A 21,642-nucleotide genomic window follows, 5' to 3' on the forward strand; every position below is an offset into this window, starting at 1 on the left:
TGCATTTGTTTTTTGGGTCTTGGTCCACCTTATGAAGGATATCCAGCTTTTCCATAAATGTGGTCATGTGGTTATCAGTTGGTGCCAAATTACATCAACAAAAAGGCTGCGTCTAATCTCACGGCAGCCGTGAGAATTACCTCCGGGAAATTCTCACGGCAGTTTCCATAAAAGCTGGCTGGCCGGTAATTTGCTGAATATTATTATGTCCCAACGTAACGTAACATAACCTGACCAAACCTTATGTAACCTAATTGAACGCGTCATAACCTACCCAAATCCTGCCAAACTGCAACAAACCTAATCTAACCCAGCCAAACGACACAGAACACAACCTGTAATGAACATAATTCAACCAATTCTAGAAGTCATGTGTGTCGATCTCTTGATATAGTAAAAACCAGAGTAAAATAAAAACAGCACTAACAAAATCATGACAAAAAATTCCAAAAGCTAAAAAAAAACAAAAAAAAAACGTCGGACTCAAACCTAAGCTTTCTCGTTTAATACCGAGCGCTATACCACAGCGCTACAGGGGCAGCTGCAGACAAGGCATTTTAGGGAGATATTTATCAGGTTGAATCTCCGCGTAGCGTGCTTAGCCAATGAGAAGTGACTGCCGTGAGAAATTTCTGACGGTAATTCTACCGGTTGCCAGGATAATAGACACTACCAAAATTTAGACCCCCGGGCAGAGTTGAACCCCAGCCCACGGGCCGGGCAAAGCAACCCGAAGCGTATTATGCAGGCCCGGGTAGGGATCGGGCTTGACGCCATGAGCGCTGGCCGGGATCAGGCTTAAAGTGACGGGCTCTGGCCGTTAATATTTCCAATGTGAAGTGTGACTAAGAGCATTGCAAAGAATGTTCAGAGTTTACTTTCACATGTTTCTTGATGTTAGTTGTATGTATTGTTTCAAAAACCTCTTTTTTTTTTGCAGGAACTGACAGTAACTGAACTCTTTATTTTAATGGAATTTTATGCACTGCATCATGATTTCATCTTTCGAGGTATATAACATATCAAGGATACGATACAAGGAACGTGGAAGTAGACAAAAAACAGCGCAAAGAAACGACGCGTAAGACGAGAAAAAGACAAACACGAGCGCCCGTGCTTGTCTTTTTCTCGTCTTCCGCGTCGTTTCTTTGCGCTGTTTTTTGCCTTCACTAGCCCGTCTTCACACTTTCGTGGAAGTAGAGAACGGATTAATTCAGACGACCTGCAGTGCTGCACCTATGTCTGTGCACACGTGTGTTTTACACGTCGCACTCAGTGAAATGAGGCTGCCATGGCCGAGAATCAAACTCGCGTGCTAGAGAAGCAGTACTGCTGAGCAACCACTGCACAAGGTTGCTTTTTTCTCAGCATACCAACTTATGCCTGAGACAACCCCGTGATGTTGCGAAGCATCTGGTGAACAAGGCGATGGTGGTTCAGAAATAAAAATACGCCCTATCATTACACCAATGTGACGAGAACTGAATACGGTGAAGTAGAAAGTACGTGCACTACTTTACCTTAAATTTTCGCATTTCAATTTCTTAGTGGTGCGCATCAGTCTAGATGCTCCATCTGATTTCCCACTCTGAAGGGCACCCAACCAAATATACCGTATTCACACGATTATAAGTTGACTCGATTGTAGGTCAACCGCCCCAAAATTGCATCTCTAAAAAAAAAAAAAAGTGCGACTGCAGAAAGCAGCCAGTTTGAACGCTGCTGTGAATGAGCACCGAGAGAGTTCTTCGGGCTCAGGGCACTCATGACAGGCGGGAACATTCAGCACAACACAGAAGTCGCACAAGCATGTGGAAACGCGGCCGCCTAGAAAATTGTATCCCAACGAGGAGCTCTTCTGTCAACTACCAATACCCACATACAGTGGCTCTTCCATCAATGATCAATGCTCCCACAAAAGTCGTACGCTCGTGGTGCGCGCAGTAGATGTTAAAAAAGAAAAGCTTTTGTATAAGCATGCGGAATAAGCATGCGCTGTGGGGTGAGCGGGAAACTTTATTCCCAATCATGAGAATACATTGGCTGCGAGATGACAACCATTGAAGCTACCGGCAGCGGCCACTGCCGCGCACTATCAAAACAAACAACATGGCGGCTGACAGAAGCGGCCGCTCGCGATTTCTTCTGGTTCATGAGTACGTTACTCGCATTCAAGGAGCCTTTTGTTTGCCTCTCATAAACAAAATAAGTATTACCGAATCCCTTGAATTGTTGCACAGCGTTGACGTAGGCACAATCATACCATGTTCAATACCCTTCCGAACACGCTGGTAGAAGGTTAGCCGCTCTAGGTATGGTGGACGAAGTGCACAGATTGGGAACACCAACTTTCAAAGTCGGCCAGTATGTATGCAATGCTAAACGCTACACTTCAACCGTAACCATAGAAACGAAGGTGCTACGCTTTCCCCAGCTCACAGCGGCCCTGATTTCTCATTTCTCTTGCCGTTGCACAAAGTTCGATATCGATTCTAAGTCGACCCCCCAACATTGGATTGCAAACTTGAAAAAAGGGGTTGACCTACAATCGTGTAAATATGGTAATAAACAAATTTTCTTCAGCGTTGAGGCCTGTGCCTGGTCACGCACACGTGGGCTCTCCATACGCTACAAACAAATTAAATAATAAAAATAAACAATAAATAATAAAAATAAATAACAGAAACCGTGCCAACATAAGTAAACATACCTAATTTATGGTTTCCTGATTTCAAAAGCAACCTTTATTTTTATTAAGTTGCGTTCTTAAAGTACATGAGTAGAAAACCAAGGAGAAGAAGCGAAGGAGAAGAAGTGAAGAAGAAGAAGTCACCACATGCACGTTCCAGTTCTAGTCATCGTCATGCTTTTGTAGAATAAATATGTGTTGGTTGCAACATCACCACAGCCTCTGCAATTCGTTCCTCTCAACATGTTTTGCAGAGTTTAGTTCTTGTCCCCTAGGTCTTGCCTCTCAACCTCAACAAAGCAGGGGTGCTCACACTGCCTCGATTCTGAAGGAGAGTTTTCGCAACTGGTGTACACTGAAGAGCTCTGGCACCAACTGCCTGTTAGTTTCCAGGTTTGGACGAGCACTCGGCTCGTTTTATTACGAATCCTTGAATGTAAGCGAACCCACGACTTTTGCATCCAACTTTAAAAAAAATACTACCGGCTTAGAATCGAGTAAAAATTATTGTTTAGATTGATTTACTAGATGTGTGGCGTAGCTTTGTAGCCACATTTAATTAAATCCCTGCATCGTGCAAGAATTGCTGGCTCTGCATCAATGGAGGAAGACAGTGTTACCACTACCGTAATTCATGAGAGTAATTCTTCCCTCCCATACCTTACAAATAATCTAGCCTCTGCACCGCATGGCGTACTTACAGATAACATGAGTACGCGAGTAAAAATTCATCAGCTCCCTGTTCAGTGCTTCTTTAAAAAAAGACCAGGGGCAGAATACTGAGCTGTGCCCATTTCATTAGTACCAGCGTTGTGCCGACGCAGGGAAAGCAACTCTCTGGTGTGGCGCTGCTGATTCCACTGACTGTTTTGTTTCAGCCATGCACCAGCTTCCAAATATAGTGGAACCCCGATAATATGATTTTCGAGGGATCGTGCGAAAGCGTTGTATGACCGGGGTGTCGTATGACCGGAGTGCGCGTAAATGCCAGCCTTGTAGACGGTCTCACGCAACAGGTGGGCTAAGACCTTATTTAGCCTGCCCTATTTAGCATGTTCTCACGTGATTTGCGAACATATAGCTAGAATTCCATGTAAAAAAAAAAAAACACCTATTTTGTGCCCTTCTCCCCACTACAGCTCGGTGCTGGTAGAGCAAGGCACGGTGCTGGTAGCCCACCAGCACGGTGCCTTGCGCACGCAAGATGAGGCTGAAATTGGTTGAGCAAATTAAGAGGGGAAAAGGCGACCGTGAAACTGCCAAGGTCAAGTGAAACGAACGACAGTTTGAGACGGCGATGTAAAAAAAAAGCGGCAAAGAAAGTAGAGGAGTGACAACGTGGATTTGAAAGACACTGATTAGCAGAGAGCAGAGATAGAGGGAGAGAGAGTGTCGTGAAAGGAAGAAATTCGGATTGAGTCGTTGAGGAAAGCGGGTGTTCCACCATTGCCGTGGGGTTGCGTTGTATGTGTTTTTGCGTTCGTTGGACACCTGCGCCCTCTGCTGAGAGGCAAAACTTCGCCATGTAAATATTATCCATTCAATAAACACCTTCTCTCATGTTCGGCGGTAGTGGCTCGATGGGAGCTTCAAATTCACGCTCCACCAGCCACCTGAACTTCGACTTCTCGCGGTTGGTGCGTTGGCGTATTGCTGCCGCGTGGGGCCGTCGCAGGTTAACTCCCGCTCACGAGCAGGGGTGAGACAGCCCAAAGAGATTTGGGAGCAGTTTTCGGAGCAGCAAAATTTCGATTTTGGAGCAGAAGAATCTTGATTTGGAGCAGTTAGGGACATTTAATACATCATCTTGTGAGTTTAAAAAAATCATAATTTCAGCAATTTGAAGGGTAAAGTACACATTCCAGTCCGTTTTGAATGCACAGAACAATGAGACAGCCTTACGTGAAAGAATTTTTTAAGAGCATCACTAAGTTCTAACTGCACTACCTTCTTCCTAAATTGTGATATTGTGTTGTGGCTGTACGCAACACTGACAACAAAACTGCCGCTAACATTACCAAATTTAAGGGCTCTGCAATTGTGGCGTGTTTTTAGATGCGACGCATGTCTTGCTCTGAGGCATGTCCCTCCTGCGTCGTCGTCGTCGCGCCGTCCGTCCGCATCCCTCCTCCGTTCTCTCCGACAGTTGTGCGCAACAGCTGTGCGCAACACTCTCACTCCGTCTCGTTATCATAAACAACAGCTGCGCGCGCGCTTTGCTCGCTTCGCTCCACTCCCGTCGCGCGGCGACGTGCGGTGTGCGCAAGTGCGCGCATGCGCGACTCTCCTCCGTTGTCTCCTCTCCTTCAAGTGCTGTGAATATAAAGCGGGTATCGCGCTGTGGCGGTTCGCCCATCTTCCCACGTATGAGAACACTCGCATGTGATGGAAATGCATCATACGCATTCACAACACGTTTCACCCGATTTAGAGAATCAACCCAACGGAAACACCAATTGAACCCCCCGATGCGTCGCATCACACCAGGGTTCCCTCGTGGGAAGATGGGCGTAATTTTCTTTACCGTTTCATTGCAAAAATTATTATTTTTGTAATTTCAGGCTGCGTTTTACGAACAAGTGCAGTCACAGCAACAGCTGAGCAACTTCGAGCTAACGGTCGCATAGCCCAACCAGCCTACCATTTTCAGTCCCCGGGGCGCACGTTCACCCCATGGTCGTTTGAGTAGCGTTACTGTTTAACCACCGAGATTTTGGCATTAAATTTCACTTCGCATACATCAAGTGTTATTAGTCGCATGCAGACATGCAGTCCTGCAGCTATTGGGCGCTGCCTGAACAGGTCGCGGCGCCGCAGCAAAGCCCGCAACTTTCGTGTCGACCGTTCCGTCCCCGAGGTTCGCGATGGCGCTTCGTAGCACAGCGACACCTCAGCATTTTACAACACCACAACGAGCCAAAAAGTTCACTTCACGAACCCGATTATAGCCGCACGCACCGCGTTTCGCACTCAAGGACAAACCATGCCGAAGTCGTGGGCCCCACATTTCAATGAACTTTTTTTCGAGCCACGCAACTTCCCATAATATGGCACCAATCTCAGACCATATCCCCGCGTTAACGTCACTGTTCAGAGCCACAACAGATAGAATGAATAGACTGGAACCCAGCTGATAGCGTAACATAAACCAGGGAAAATATTGGCGATGCGCACTGAGCGCGTTGGTAGCAGCCAGATCAGGCGGCGACCATGTTTGTTGCCACAGCGATGCCTAATCGAGAAGGACGTTTCAGCGAACCCGGACGGAAAGCGAATCGAGTTTTAGAAGCTATCGCTTGCTTCGTTTCAGTCTTTCTATTTGTGCCATTTCTGTGTTTGCGATTGACCGACGATAAAAACGGTGACCGGGATGCTGGAGGCTTTCGTCCCCGCCGAAACTGACATGAGCATCAAAATCCGTGCGGTTGAGGCTCTTCTGGAGCAGTTTGGCGCAATTTTCGCCATTTTCGTGCTTTGGGAGCAGCTTGGCGCAGGAAAATGGAATTGTATCAAAAAAGCGGAATATGCGCAGCTGTCCCACCTCTGCACGAGTACCCGCCTGCTTGCTTGCGAGTGTTCAGTAAGTGGTGTGACCCGCCTGCGGGCCTTTCTACATCAAGCAGCGTCAAATGGGGGTTAAGCATAAAGAAGGTCAGGGCGAGGCGGCAAGCTCTGGTTTATCTGCGCCAGGGTCCGTCGTATGAAGTGGACCGTGTGCACCCGAGTGCCATATCATCGAAGTTTTCAATGAATTGTTTCTATGGGGAGTTTGCCTGGACCGCAGTGATCCGTCGTAAGAAGCGAGTTGTCTAAAGCCCGGAAAACGTATCGGCGGGGTTCCACTGTATAAAAATGGGATACCATAGGGTTTCATAATGGAATATCCTAGAGGGACATCTGTTGCTGCAATTGCCTGCCATCGTTGGTGGTGCCATGGCAGCTGGCAAAGCTCCTCTTCTACTTGGCTTCTTTGTGCTCCTGAAGCCAAAACCAACAAAAAATGCGTCACATCGTTCTTTCTAGTTCACACTGCATGAAGCCTCCGAATAGACCTTGAAAAATAAATTTTGGGGGGCTCCGCTATTCGACTACTAAAACAACTTTAAACAATCGTTCACAATAACACCCTCTTTCACAGCCAAAGACAACTTTTCAGCCTTTCTATGAGCCGTGCCGAAGAGAAGTGGGATCTTTTTCCTACCCGGTAGCTGACGGCACACTCGTTGAAGAGTGGCTCACCTAAACAGTGGTGGCAGATTTGCTTCTAGTACATATTAATACAAAGCTCTAGGGCAGCCATGACTATGAACTACAACCCTGGTCCTCCCCTATGCCTGCACACACTGCCTGTGGTCTCTGCTGGTGCATTAAAACGAGTGCGTCGCACAGTCTGAACACCAGGGGGAAACGTACCCGGCTTAGTGGACCAGCCGCAGATCACCTGGCAGCCACCACTTTGTCTACGACGTCCTTGAAGGCCAGGGCGGCAGCCGAGTCCGCAAACTGGTCCACGAAGTTGGTCCCCCGTTCCATGCACTCGGCCAGCCTGGGCTCCAGGGGAATGCGGCCTGCAAGGGGAACAGTGCCACCGGTGAGCTTTGTCTCTCAATGAGGTCCGCTTAGCCACTGGCAGAGCTTATTGCAGCTGAAAGCAGCCACAAACACTACATATAAGTTTAGTTCATTCAAAAGACCACATTGTCGCAATCAATGTTACCAATACAATCATAAACTTCAAACAAATGATGCAGGTTGTAAGGGTCGTGTGTTCCCGTCATTACTGTCACAATTGCATGCCCAGGCAGGCAACGGGGCAACGGCTTCGCAGGCGCAGAGGGCCCCCCTTGTGTGCCGTGTTTCGGCCCTCAGTGCAAGACACAGGCAATCGAGGGAGCTGCTGGGAGGCTGACCGCGCTTTGTAAAGCGGAGTTGCGCGCGGCGGCCGCAATGCGTTGGCATGTCGAAACAAGCGCTAGGTTGAGGCGCCGTGTATTGTTGGGCGCGCTTGCATACGAGGCCTGCAACAGGCAGCTGCGTGGGAAGCACAGTGGGAAGGAGCACGCCCTCCTCCCCCAAATACGAGGTTTTCTTTGATTGCTAGGGTGTGCGCTTCGAGCAGTCAGGGTGGGCCCATATCGACCGACGGTCTCGAAGTATCTTCTTTGTAAACAACTGTAAAAAGTATAAATACAAAAGTTTCCGTTTCGTCTCAACGGGTCGTCGCCTTCATCACTGCCGCAGCGCTGCACCAAAACGCAGTGCAGGGCAAGCAGGAACTCCAAGGGTCACCACCGCCCACCTCGCGAGGACGCGAAATGGAGGGGAAGGAAACCTTACTGAGGTATTTAGGGGTGGGCAAATATTCGGTCCCGTCGAATATTCGATCGAATCGCTCTGTATTTGTTATTCGCCTGCACCCGAATGCAAGTATTTGATATTTAATTATTCGGGGCTCCTGAATAGGCAGCCAAAAGCCAAGCGTCTCGGTCAGGCCTTTCGAGACGTCATCCCAGGCTTGTCACAAGACCTCGCCAATGTGAACATTTCTATCATCAGTGCCAAGTTGTTACCTTGCCTAGAGGTTCGACGAGTTCTCGGCCGCCACCACACTTTCCATTCAAAGGCTGCCCTGAAACGACATTGCTGCCAACACAGCAGCACCAAGCCGGCACACTTGTACTGCCGATTCGTAGCGGAATTAGCGGAACAATGTTCAAAATGGCAGCCTGTAACTTGCAATTTGGTTGGCTATGGCCACGGATACTAATGGCTACAGTGCTTTTTTTTTAGCTGAGCTTCTTGGTGGTGGTAAAAACTCTGGAACCAACTGCATGCCACTTTTATTTTTTAGTGGCTACTTATTTTTGTATTGGTGTCTTTGCCGTTGCATGGTGGCACGAAAGTACCTTTCGATTCCTGCCACGCAAGCAAGGAGTGAGGCTGTTCTTGACAGTAGGAAATTTTGCCAGCAGCTGGCGGGAGCTCCTTCTCCCGGCGCGTGTCGGGCTCCTAGCATTTCTTCACGAAAACTTGTGAATACAGTAAAGGAAAGCTGTGCATGGAATTTCTGAATAACACTCAACTGGCAATAGTTTCACAAAATGCTGTGCTTACGGCAGTTCTAATTCTTAGTCGGGTCACAATTTGCTCATTTTGTCATTGCAATTTGTGATGTGCACTATTCAAACTACTCGATTCGAAATTATTTGACCACATCACTATTCACTTCGAGCCTCAAATTCACTATTCGCCCATCCCTAGAGATAATAAGGAAAACAGACGAGCCAATGGTGACCCCCCCAGCCACCTTTTGGCAAGATCTCCCAAACATCACAGAATCTAGTTTGGGCAGTCGCCGCCCAAAGCCCCCGCGAAAAAACATGATGGGGCGATTATGGTGGGGCCTTTAGTTCCACTTTATTGTATCCCTTGAACACTAACATGATGGCAATATACTGACAACTATGGCATTATTGACCCCCTTTATTGCGACCCTGTTGCCCGTATTGCACCACTGTAGCTGAGAATTTGGAAGTTTTTCAATATTTCTTTCTTTTTGAAAGCCCGCAAACTGGAAGAGGACTCAGCCACTCGCTTCGCATTCTATGCCGACAATATCGTCGTATGGACTGAAGCAGCGGATTATGACAGCCAAGACGTTATGCAAACCGAACCGCAAGCTGCAGTCTTCAGCCTTGAAACGTCCCTTTTGAACTTCAACAACTTGAATCTTTTCCCAAACAAGACTGAGTTTCTCAGCATTGATGGCAAACGCTCAACAAATCCAGCGCAAGTCATCCTACTCCAAATTGGCCACATAAGTATCGACTTCAAGAATGGTACCATTAGACTGCTGGGCCTACAAGTGAGCAGTTGCAATAGCCCTAATGCGTGGATACGACATCTACGTACCTCATGGAGATCCACCATGCATCTAATATCAAGAATCTCTAGTAAGTATGGCGGTTCTTTGCAAAACTCTTGCCTCATGTTGTAGCGCACCGCAGGATGATGTATGGTTTCCCCGTCTATGAGTTCAAGTCAAGACAAATCCAAGAACTCAGCATTCTGAATGGGACACTAATCAGGACGGTTACTGAACTTCCAAGGCATACAAGAACGGACAGCCTCGAGCAAGCTGTCTCTCTACCACCTGTTACTAACTTGTCGAAGAAACACAACTCCGATTTCTAAACCATCTCGAGCATACTCCTCAGAGACGTGCCATAGAAAGGTGGGATCTTCTAAAAAGTGATTTTGACCCCCGGACTGTCGAGAAAACGCTTCCACCATGGGAGAGACCCTTCCTTGGCATCATTCGTTGGCGTCCCATTTTTCGCCGACACCCCCAGGCCAGGGAAAGATACGTGCAAAAGCTGACACACGACAAGGAAGAAGGCAAAGTTTATCTTTTTACCGATGCTGCCGTTACTGACACTGCTGCAGCCACCGCATGGAAGTGCCCAAAACTTCCTCAGCTGGATGGGTCTCGCACTATTACTAACACGTGTGGACTGACTGACGAAGCGGAATTATTTGGAATATTGGGCGCTCTACAAAGCATTCAGAATCACTCAGAACAACTACAAACAAGGAAATTCAGTCATAACGGACTCTTACGTGGCACTCCGGGAGCTTAGCAAAGCCTCCACGCAAAACTTTACAGCCAATTCCATACTAAAAACGGTACAAGAACTCAGTTTTGAAGGCATAAAAGTCCGCATGGCTTGGGCACCAGCACACACACCAGGAGTGCAGGGTAACCAACTGGTACATAATGCTGCCCGAGAGTGTGTACTTTATGCACCCTTGATCCCCCCCGTCGTCACTGAGTCCGCCGCATCCGCCCAGACAGACGTACCCAGTACCAATTGGCAACAGGAGTATTGACGATTCAAACGACTCAGCAGACAACAATTGGCTGAAGCTTCCCCGCCTGGTTTTTGACACCTTTAAAGACGCTATCGAGACGAGAAGAAGTATTCACCATTAAGGTGTATGCGGATGCGGCTTACACACCAGACATCATTTCTAAATGGACAAGAAATCAGGCTTCAGCATCGAAATGTACCTTCCGTGCGGCTCATACTATCCCCTACCTCTTTCATTTTGGTGGGGCAGAGAGCAACTCCTAGACTCTCAGGCAGCCCCGCATACACTAATAGCACACTTGCAGCTTATTAGAGGCAATCCACGCACCCTTGAAAGGGTAGCAAACTTTGCAGTACAAAATGGTCTGTACAGAGTTGTATAATGGCTGACTGACTCCCACCCTTTTTCAAGTGTTCGTGCACGCGACTGTACTCGTGTGACCTTTCCTGACAGTGCTCCCCATACCAACGACCAGTGCCTATGTGAACACTCAAACCATGACTGCAGCTAACCGGAACAGAAACTCTAAACGATTGCAACGTCATGTGAACATTAGTTGTAATATGGTTCTTCCCCTTTCCTTTTCCCCTAACCCCCACCAGGGCCTCAGGCCTCTTCCTAAATAAAGGTCATTCTTCTTTTTCTTCTTCTTTCGCTTTTTTTTTTCGTTCAGAAACTTCTCTTGTGGCCAGAATAGAGTCGAGTAACTTACCAAAGACTAGTTCTGTCAAATTGGATTAGGCTGTTTTTTGTCTTTACATCCCCCATAAAGCAGTCATGAATACAACCTAAGGCTCTATTCCATTCCAAAGAATGCACATCTAAAAGTAACTTCATCGCTTGTCTGGCAGCAAATGACGCCTTATTCATGGAGAAATTTACCAATTCCAGCAAACACTTCAATTCTCTAGCAGCATTGCAAGAACTGTGACATCAGCCATTACATATGAGAAGCAGGTGCCTAAAATTGAGCTGGTATGTTGACTGTGCGAAGCATCCAATCACTACAATCAAACAGGAACTGGAAGTGAGCTTTCCTCTATACAGGAAGCCATACCAAAACGTGCTTAGTTCCTGTTAGCCTTCCTAGAAGACACAATGCCACTCAGCATCAGCTACTGCCCACTTTTCCTACTGACAGTACCTTTACACGCTGCATTCTGTTACTGTTCATAATAATCGTTTCGTGAAATGTTCGGCAGGACTTGACAAACAGGGTCACGTAAGTGGCAGTGTTGCCTATGCGAGTCGACTGGTGCTTTATCAGGAAATGATCTGCACGCCGATGTTGTTTCACATTGTTGGCGGGTGGCAATGTGTACATGTTAACGTGCTTGTTCAAAACTTCTAATGTCTACCCCGTCATCTCTACTGCTACAAAAGGAATCTGAACTAATTTTAAGAGCATATACCTCATTTTACAACTCTGAATTCCCCGTTTATTCCACACTTGATTTTGTTGGCCTCATCCAATCACACACGCATGCTGTATTGTGTCATAGCTCTAGTGTGAGTCATTAGCCAATGAGTTGCCTGTTTTTCTCATTATACGGCTTATTTTAGCGAAGTATACGTGTAACACGGCAATCTTTCGAATAAACCAAACTTGTTCTTTGTCTTCATGGCTCTTTCGAGGAAGTGGTTCTGAACCATAACTGCATCGGGAACACTACTAGCTGCAGCACCCATTTATAAATAGATCTGGCTTTCGCGCACAGCTCCAAAGCATGGGAGAAAAGTCGCCTTGATGGACGACGATGATACTGTTTAGTCACAATGGATGTCAAACCATGTATGGGCTTTGCTGTACAGCCAAATGAGCTGTATTGTGTTCAGTCAGATCTATAAAGATGCTGGGAGCAGTCCTCACTAGAGACCAGCATGTCACAGCCATGGAAATGTCTTTGTGACTCACCGCCAACTTAAATTTCTGTACTGACTTTCATTTCAGCACCACAAAGAATCCAAAACAGCCAGACTTTCTGCTGGCTAGAGCCTGCACGAAAACTTTGCTTCCTCCAAGGTCTGAAGCGCCAACACGAATCAAAGACAACCTTGACACCAATAAATGTCCCACATCATGGAACAGGTGTAAAAAGGAAAAGGACCACTGTAGCTCACCCAGGAATGGCACGTCGACCATCTTAGCCAGCGCCTCCCCGCCACCACTTGAAAAGATGTTGCTGCACTCCTGGAGGTGGAATGACAACAAAAACACTGGTTCAGACTTGGAGACGCAAAAGTCAGCACTCTTACTGCACTAGGGATCGTCATCCATGCTGCCAGTAAGAGTGTCGATTAAACATCCACTGCGACGCTAAGCCCAAAGCTTTCCATGCTAATTGGAAAAAGAGGGTCCCATTTGATACAAGTCCTGTGAAATTGGCACTATAAATGCGCCCTTCCCTATTTGCACAAAAACCAAGCCCCGCCAACACGGTGTACTTTTATGCGAGAAACACAAACATGTAGTTTCTGCAGTTCATGTTTCTACGCTGCCGGGGCTGAGGTGGGTATGCTGACTCTCCTTTTTGCTTTTGTTTCCTGAGTGATATTTTATTAACGGTATGCACTGAGAATACATCATCAGCCTGTCTATGCCCACTGCAGGGCAAAGGCATCTCCCATAGATCTCCAATTATACCGGACCTGTGCTAACTGTGACCAATTTATCCCCGCAAACTTTCTGCCCATTTAACTTTCTGCCGCCCCCTGCCATGCTTGCCTTCTCTAGGGATACCCCTGCCTTGACAGGCAGTTATCCTTGCCAGTCACAGCAAGGGTAACTGCCTGCTTACCCTCAATTCAACTTTCTAAACTTTATTGCCTCTTGCACCTTCCAAACACTCTGACATACTCCAAGCACGTTTCCTCCATCATTACTCGCAAAACATCTATCGTTTTTGGTTTATATGAAGAGTTGCCTACAACATAGAATCCCCGCAACAGAAACGGAAACTGCAAATAAATGCTTGCTACATTTGAAAGTTTGCCGCGGCTGGTAGGGTCATAAATGGGTTACAGCGTATACAAAGTATGGCAAAATAAAACAACGCTCAAAATAAACTGGAACTTCACACGGCGTGTCCACCACGCAAAGGGACACAAGCAGGAAAAGCGAACAGCAACACCGTGCTCACCGAGCAGTTTGGGCAGATGAAGCCGCTCATGTTCTCCACGATGCCCAGAACAGGCAGCCCCGTCTTGCGGCAGAAGGTCACCTCGCGGAGCACGTCTCCGACAGAGAGGGCCTGCACCACCAAACACACGCATTGACTGGTTCACGCAAGACATGGCGCATATAAGGAGAAGAAAAAGAGGGCGCTTTTAAGGGCCCTTTTAAAGGCACCTGAACTAAAAGAAACACTGGGAGACAAAAACAAAAATATTTCACGGTTAGTTCTGCCTTTTCAGAGCACGGAGTATGTTGATAGTTTATGTGTGCATGCCGACACGCACGCAATCACTACTCGCTTCAATCTGCTTCTGCCTTGAAGGGACACTGAAGTGACTTAGAAACATTGTGACATTACTTGCACAAATTGAAGTCTGGAATACCTAGGTCATGTTTCGACCACTCTCGGTGCGTTTGTGCAACCTTACTTAGTATAAAAATCAATTTGAAAGCGCTGTCCTCCCTTCAGCACCCTCCTTCCCGATTGCCCATGAAGGTTCCTACGATGCGAACTCGTCTTGCGATGTGATTGGACAATGCCCAAGATTTTAAACGTCATGCATACGCTCTTGCGTTTGTGTCAATGCTATCACTTTCATTAGGAAAAACTTAAGTGCTATTTGCAACAAGTACATGTTGGAATGTAGTTATTGTGATTTATTTTACTTAAGTGCTATTTGCCACAAGTACGCGTTGGAATGTAGTTATTGTGATTTATTTTTGGGACAGTTGTTCCAACCAGTCTTGGTTTTGGTTCTGTGCAACATGTCCATGCGTTTCAACGCTATCAGTAATCGCACGTTACAGATACTTCAGGAATCACTAAGACCTGCCCCGCCATTCACGTGTTTTTGACTGCAGTGATTGTTCGGATAAACCTTCTAGCACTGCCTCTAGTAAGAAAGTATCGTTCCATACAGTGACTGAATGCCAGTGCTCTGTGCTGTCGGAGACACTCAAGTGGGGCGGGCGTGCTTCTCACACATTTTTGGAGCTCAGCTACCTCCTTTCCATAGTACTCGCTGGGTCGTAAAATGCACCTTGACACAAGACACAGTCAGGCAACTCGATAGTAAGAGTAAAAAATATTCAGTATGCCACTGGGCGTACTCTACAGGACCTTTCAATCATTTCACCCACTTCTGTTATTGTTTTTCCAACGACATTGCAAAACGGCTGAACATCAGGTAAGAGCAGACATAGAAGCGCGGGAAGGCTGCTGTGTGCCTTGCAGCAGAAATTTAATAATCAACAGCCGTAGTGTAATAAAATGCAAAGTTAATGGTCTTGCATAACCCTTTCGGAAGCTAAAAACATTTCGAGGAGGGGGGGGGGGGGGTCTGTGGATGCCAGTGATGTAGGTAGCCCAACAATAGATCTGCTAGGTGGAATTGATACCATTGCCATGAGCATTTTGGTTCAATTGATTAACACAATCTGCTGCTGGTATTCACAACTTTCCTCTTAAAAAAAAAAAAAAAAAAACAAACCAAAGACAGTACCATGTTTGGTCACACCAGTTAGCCTGACTCACAGCATGATTCATACAACCTCCTCTGCATGCCTTCATGATGTGGTGGTATTGCGTTAACAATGAACTCGCTCACGGGCCTTTTCCCTGTACAACAACACACGAATTTTATTTTTAAAAAGCACTTGCATCGTAAATGTCGGCACACGTGCACAAGAACCTCAGATATGGGTTTCATCGAGGGGTGGGTCATGCCTAAAACAAACTTGCAAAACAGTTGAGACAAAAATCAAGGCAAGCAACAAACTGGAAGTGCATGAGTGTCAATGCCTGTTTGTCAAGAAGGCTGTATATATTGGTGTATAGAAACACAAAGCTTGTGAAATTCATTTTGTTTTTTTTCGCCGTAAAAAAGGGAAAGGGGGGCACATTACAGGTTAAAAAAAATTGATTACCGCATTGTTTAATAAAAAAAACCAAGGGCTCCAAGACTGTACCCAGCTAAGCCTTCTTATCTAGATAATGTTCACCGGGAAAGGTTCAGCCAAATTATCTTATCAGGACGCCAAAACAGAAGCAGGACGGCAGAGTTGGCCCAAAGCACCTTTTGTTTGCCGCTTACCAGCACGTCACCGGATCAGTGCGGGAAAGCCCTTCACCATTAGCGGAGACTGCATGTTTCCAAACTTTACTTCAAAAATTTTTTCAAAATTTTCTAACAGAGCCATTCAAACCAAAGCCAAAGTTTCTGACTGCGTTATCTTCTTCGTTTCGAATATTCGCAATCGTTTCGAACATTTGAATATTCGCATGAATATTCGAATATTTGCACAAGTATTTACAGTCCATTAACAGTGTATCCAAACACTTTTGTAGAGAACAAAAACACACTTCAACAGTCATAGTTCCATTCTTCCCCCCTTCCCATGGTTGCATTGTCTTCAAAGCGTCCAATCACAGCCTGTGTGCACCAGTCACACGTTGCATACACAGCCTTCCCATGTAGTCACACACATTTGGGACGCCCTTTCTACTCCACTTTGCTGTGCAAAGCTCTTCCTGGAAATTTTGAGGGGTGGGCAGTTGGTTATTGGAGAGTAAGAGGGGGGGGGGGAAGAAATTCAATAACATTGTTTGTGCCCTCTTCTTCTTTTTGTCTCGTGCTCTTTTCGCTCTTGCTAGAAATAAAGTTATTAATCGCCCAATTGTCTGTAACGCAGCCGAACCTTGTTATAAGAGACATGGATGTAAGAGGCAGCCAAGTATAAGAGAGACTACTCATCCACATGGGTGGCCGCCCCATCTTCCCCAATACTTTGACCACTTTTATGACACACGTTGGATGTAGAAGATACGCAGTTGTTTATAAAGGAGAAGTTATCCTTGAATTCTGGTAAACAATCTCACTTGTAACGGATATTTTAAGTTTAGATGTGGAGCTAAGTGCAGCAGCGCCCGTTGTGGAAACACAGGGGGACGACAGACGCCTGCAGTCGTTGTTTGTTATAACTTTAACAAATGCAGAGTGGTACATTCAGCTATGAAACGACGATGAGAAGCTCTGTCAATAGAAATGCAGTGTACGCAAGTGCTTAAAGCCTGCCACCAAGCGCACAAGCACGACCGCACATGCGGGGTTCTGCGAGTTTCTGAGCGCATTCTGCGGGGTTCCCAATCAAGAAGCATTGTAGACGTTGAGAACTGCAAGCCTGATGAATAGCCAGAGCACACATCGGAAGAAGCTGTGCGCTCTGGCTATTCATCAGGCTTGTGAACTCGACATCTACAATGCTTTTTCTGCAGACAGTGAAAGAAGATAAAGCTAGAAGAAGGTGTTGTAGAAAACAGTGTAAGTACAGTCATGAAGCAAACAAAGATTCAGAACTACAGTCAAACCTCGATGTAATGAAACCCCCGATGTAATGAACCACATAATTTTTTCTAACCTCAAGTGTTTGCACACCATGCATTTTTAACCACTGCGTAACGAAGTCCCGATTGCCGAAATTTCAATGTAACGAAGTTTCATGGACAATAAGGCACAAAATTTTGGTTGTAGAAGTATAACTGGTGAGGCGCAAGCGCTGGAACGGGGTCTCAATAAACCGCGAACGGCTACACAGGCCGCCCAATGCCGCGAGTCACGGAGTCCGTGAGCGAGCGTAGTGCCTACAAGCTCCTTGCCTACAAACTGTGTAAGGTGCCGCCGCCACTTTGTCCTTCATTCGTGTTCGCTTGTGGTTGTTGTGTTTCATCATTCCAGCAAGAGCGTGGATCGCATTTGTGGATCGCAACGAGCCTTGTGCGCGAGTTTTTTTCACGCCCATGACCGTGATTACGCACCGATGGCGGTTTCTGCCTCAGCTGAAAAAACTACTAGCGCTGCGCACGGCAGTGGGAGCAGCCTGACGACTTGCACCAATGGGGAGGCATGCACCACATGGCGGGAAATTCGAAGCACTTAGGCACGGCCGGCTCGGGGATGCCAGAGACGATTAGGCCTCACACTGCAGACAATATTTGATGGGCCCTTTCCTAAGTGGGGCGTACGATGTTTTGCAGTTCAGTTTTCACCCACATTATCAGCTTCTTTCCCTCATGAACAACGTCGTTTACCCCTCTTATTGCGTTTTAGCGAGCGGTTAGAAGCGGTCGCTGGAGCTACTTGCACCGCGCAGGTAGTCGCCGCAGCTGCGTGTCAGCGCGCCTGTGGCTTGCGTGGTGCGTTTTTGCGTGCAGAAAACGTGCCATAAAGTTCACGCTGACGCCCGTGTAGACGATTAAGCTCCGACGGCGCGTTGCCCTTTTTTTTTTTTAAGCGAAGAGGTCCATTCTGGCAATCGTAAGTAGTTTGAGCTACCTGCACCTGCTTCGCTTCACGGCTGCCACATCGTGCAGGTGGTCCTCGCGGCGATGTCAGTGCGCCAGCCGTGTATGCGTGTCACGTTTTTGCTTGCAGGTACTGCTTTACGTGGCTAATCTTTCATTATAACCGCGAATTTCAATGTAGCGAAATTTCAATGTAACGAAGTGAATTGCGAATTTTACCGACTTCGTTACATCGAGGTTTGACTGTATATCATGAATTCTGGGGCTAAACATACATTGGATAGAACCTTTTGCAGCATGCTATAGCATTCTTTAAAGCTTATTTTAGTCATACTGTGCCCACATTGAACTAGGGGTTGATCAGTTAGTGAAAGCATGGTTCCCTGCTTATAAGAGACGTCTCATATAAGAGACAGAAACTGCTCCCCCGTACGTGCCTCTAGTAAACGGGTTCAACCGTAACTAAATTTTCATTACAAACATTAAACAACTATGCTCAAATGTTAGGTACTGTGGTGCCACAGCGTGGTTAGAGTCGAAGCTCCTCAACAAAACAAGAATGCAACAAGCACAAGTATTGATTTGCACGCAGCTGGCAATCTGAAGTTGCAAAGCGACTATTTAAGACTCCTTTTCAGATGTGCAGGGGCGGCCTTGAGCTGCTGGCCCAGTGGCTGTTTTTTGGTTCCCCAGGCGCGCATTTCCAGTGGGTCAGTTGGAGATGTGAAGGAGGGGAGGGGGGGGGGGGGTGCTATTGTAAGCACTGGGCAGTGGAGTGGAGCAGTGGGTGGCATTTCCACCTCTGCCCACCGTGGGGAGGACTCTGTTCCAGTGGTTTCACCAACAGCTTTGAGACCTGATGTCGTGGGAACGTGGCATATGGTGCTTGCAGAAATGCTGGAGTGGACTGTGAGTCATTCCTTGACCCCTGCTACACAAATAATGGCTCACCGCAAAAGCTGCCTTTTCCTCCTTTATACAGCAATTGCGTGTGCGTGCGTGTGATTTTGTGCCTATGTACAATGCAGAAGCCTCGTGAAAGCTTTGTTACTTGTAGTTAGTCCTAGGAGTACGACAAAAAATTGGCGAAGCTTTGACTAAGTTGGTTAAGGTTTGAACTATAGTGGAGCTGGAGGATTTATTTCTATGTAAGCACTGAATTGGAAACACCATCCTGCACTGCTTTAGGTTTTACCCGCCGCGGTGGCTCAGTGGCTAAGTCGTTGCGCTGCTGAGCACGAGGTCACGGGCTCAATTCCCCGCCACGGCGGCCGCTTTTCTGATAGAGGCGAAAAGCAAAAACGCCCATGTGTACGAGATTTCGGCGCACGTTAAAGAACCCCAGGTGGTCACAGTTAATCCGGAGCCCTCCACTACGGCGCACCTCATCGCCTGCGTTGCGTTGGCGCGTTAAACCCTACAATTAATCAATCAGGTTTGAAACTCTTCATTTACATGTTCCGTCGTCGCTTTCTGCTGTGGTAGTACAGTCAAGTCCACTTGTAACGATACCGTTTATAACAATATATCAGATATAACGATGAACAGCTATGGTACCGTCACCTTTTGTATTCTTCCCATGGTAAAATAAACCGCTTATTACAATGCTCCAGTGCCACGATATCGGTTATAACGATTGAATCTGGTTGTATTGTGCACCAAAAATGCAACAGTGGCGACTCTAATGACGCGGTTGCACAGCCAACTCAGGTAGTGTCTTCGTAGGAGGCCCAATGCGCAACACAGTCCTTCGGGGACTTTGTTTCCACCAAGGACATTTACCTCAGCTAGGTGAAGCACCTATAGATGCTCTTGGAAAAAAATTGTGCTAGCTTTACACGCGGCAAACAAAGGTGACCGACTGTGGCTTCTTTTCCGCAAATTAGCAGTAGTACGACCTTGCTGGCATGCGAATAAAATGTTTTGAGCTCTGTTTCGTCGTTTCATTTTGCAACATGCTTATAACAATTATTGGTTATAACGATGGAATTTCCTTGGCACTTGGATATTGTTATAAGTGGACTAGACTGTAGTAGTAATCGTCCTATCCATCTATATCGTCGTCTGCCTCATGCGTGACTGGCAGGCCCGGATCGCTTTGTCCACACGCCTTCACATTTTTTCCGTGAGTGGAACATGTCAGCACGGACTAGAACCAGCAATAACTGTCTTCGCGAACTGGGCATCTGTAGTGGGAGCTGAGTTGTGCTCCCTTTTTGAGGCATGGACGCGCATGAACTGTTTTCTTGACATTCTTTGTGAGTGCCACACGCAAGCCTGGACAACACCAGGCGCTCCTCTTTAAGGGGGGCAGACTGGTCTTAGAGCTATTTTTTTTATTTACCAGCCAATTTTAATGAAACTGCACTGCATTATAGAGTTTTTTGTGCTGATTTCAAATCTGCCATTAGAGTTTTTGTAAGTTGATTATATTTTGAGTTAATTATGAATTAATTGACATTATTTTGGGTCACAGTTACAAAATAACCACTCCATACATAATGGCAATTACCATGTGGCTAGGCAGACAAATGACTAAAGAATACAACATAGGAAGAACTTTTTTGATTCAGCTATTTTTGGTTGTTTTACACCACAGGGAACTTCGCTTCTCCTGCGCTCTGCCAGAAATGGCTCGCAGGTGGTGCCAATTGAACCCAATAATAATTTTCCAAAGCCTCCATTTGAAAAATTTGTTTCCAACATTGTATTCTCCACACATTTCGGTATCAGAAGCAAAAAGAATTAAAGTTGTACCTGCTCTGGGTACCAAGATATCTGAGGATGAAATGCTAGCTTTGCATTGCAAGAAAAGTGCCATTTCACCATCGAATTCTGCGCTGAGCTGAGCTGTAGAGTGCACTTTAAAATGCTATTATAATATAGTAACAACAAAATATGGTGCCTTTTGGTGAGGAAATTTAGACTGATGGAAAAATGGCCGTGGAGGCCAAAAATGCCATTTTTGAGAAAACGCTTTTTTTGACTGTTTTTCGGCCCCAAAGACCCAACTGCCCCCTTAAACGCGTGCTCGCGAGTGTGGCAAATGCGAGGAGTGACTATGACCCGGAGTTCTTTGATAACGCTGGACACATTACAGCCACCAAAAGCTCCACTGTTAAGAACTGTTTTCGCATGGGAGATGTGGATGGCAGCTCAATGGCAATGACACCAAAGCTGGTGCTATTAACAGCATCAACTAGCACTTTAAACCCAAGAATTTCATTTTTATTTGGCACTTGGTTAGCACATTTAACTTTCTTCCAGCAGTGGTTTAGGGGAGTACCAGTTGGGTTCCAAAGTGAAGTGGTAGCACTGGTTCTACCATTTGGGAAACAACAAAATTATACAATTTTGGTTCCCCACAAGAAATTGCATAATTCGTCTAACTTCACTGTAACACCCCACTCCTGCTTGGGCCCATTTGTGGCCCACAGTATTGCAAATAAATGAATGAATGAATGAATGAATAAATACAGAAGGTGTTGGCAACACTGCATGCCAAATTGGGCCGCACCATGAACTACTCATCACAACTTTGGTGATTCCGGCAGCCACCCGGGCAGCAGCGGTACCTGATTCTCTTACTCTGTTCTGGCGCTGCAA

The 21,642-nt window shown here is 46.5% G+C and overlaps 1 protein-coding gene across 1 annotated transcript in view; it reads right to left on the bottom strand.

The window, feature by feature from the left end:
- The window catches only part of LOC144172781 (cytosolic Fe-S cluster assembly factor NUBP2-like), a 40,140-nt gene that overhangs the window by 1,025 nt on the left and 17,473 nt on the right, over positions 1–21,642 (bottom strand). Inside the window, exons 6-8 of the mRNA XM_077701386.1 lie at positions 13,702–13,812; positions 12,683–12,752; positions 7,103–7,257 (exon numbers count right to left, since the gene is read on the bottom strand). Coding sequence (XP_077557512.1) covers positions 7,127–7,257; positions 12,683–12,752; positions 13,702–13,812 — 312 coding nt within the window. The 3' untranslated portion in view covers positions 7,103–7,126. The remainder of the gene's footprint in view (positions 1–7,102; positions 7,258–12,682; positions 12,753–13,701; positions 13,813–21,642) is intronic.

The sequence above is a fragment of the Haemaphysalis longicornis genome, unplaced genomic scaffold, assembly GCF_048455015.1.
Source record: "Haemaphysalis longicornis isolate Haplotype H1 unplaced genomic scaffold, Haemaphysalis longicornis Haplotype H1 scaffold_26, whole genome shotgun sequence".
Classification (NCBI taxonomy): Eukaryota; Metazoa; Arthropoda; class Arachnida; order Ixodida; family Ixodidae; genus Haemaphysalis; species Haemaphysalis longicornis.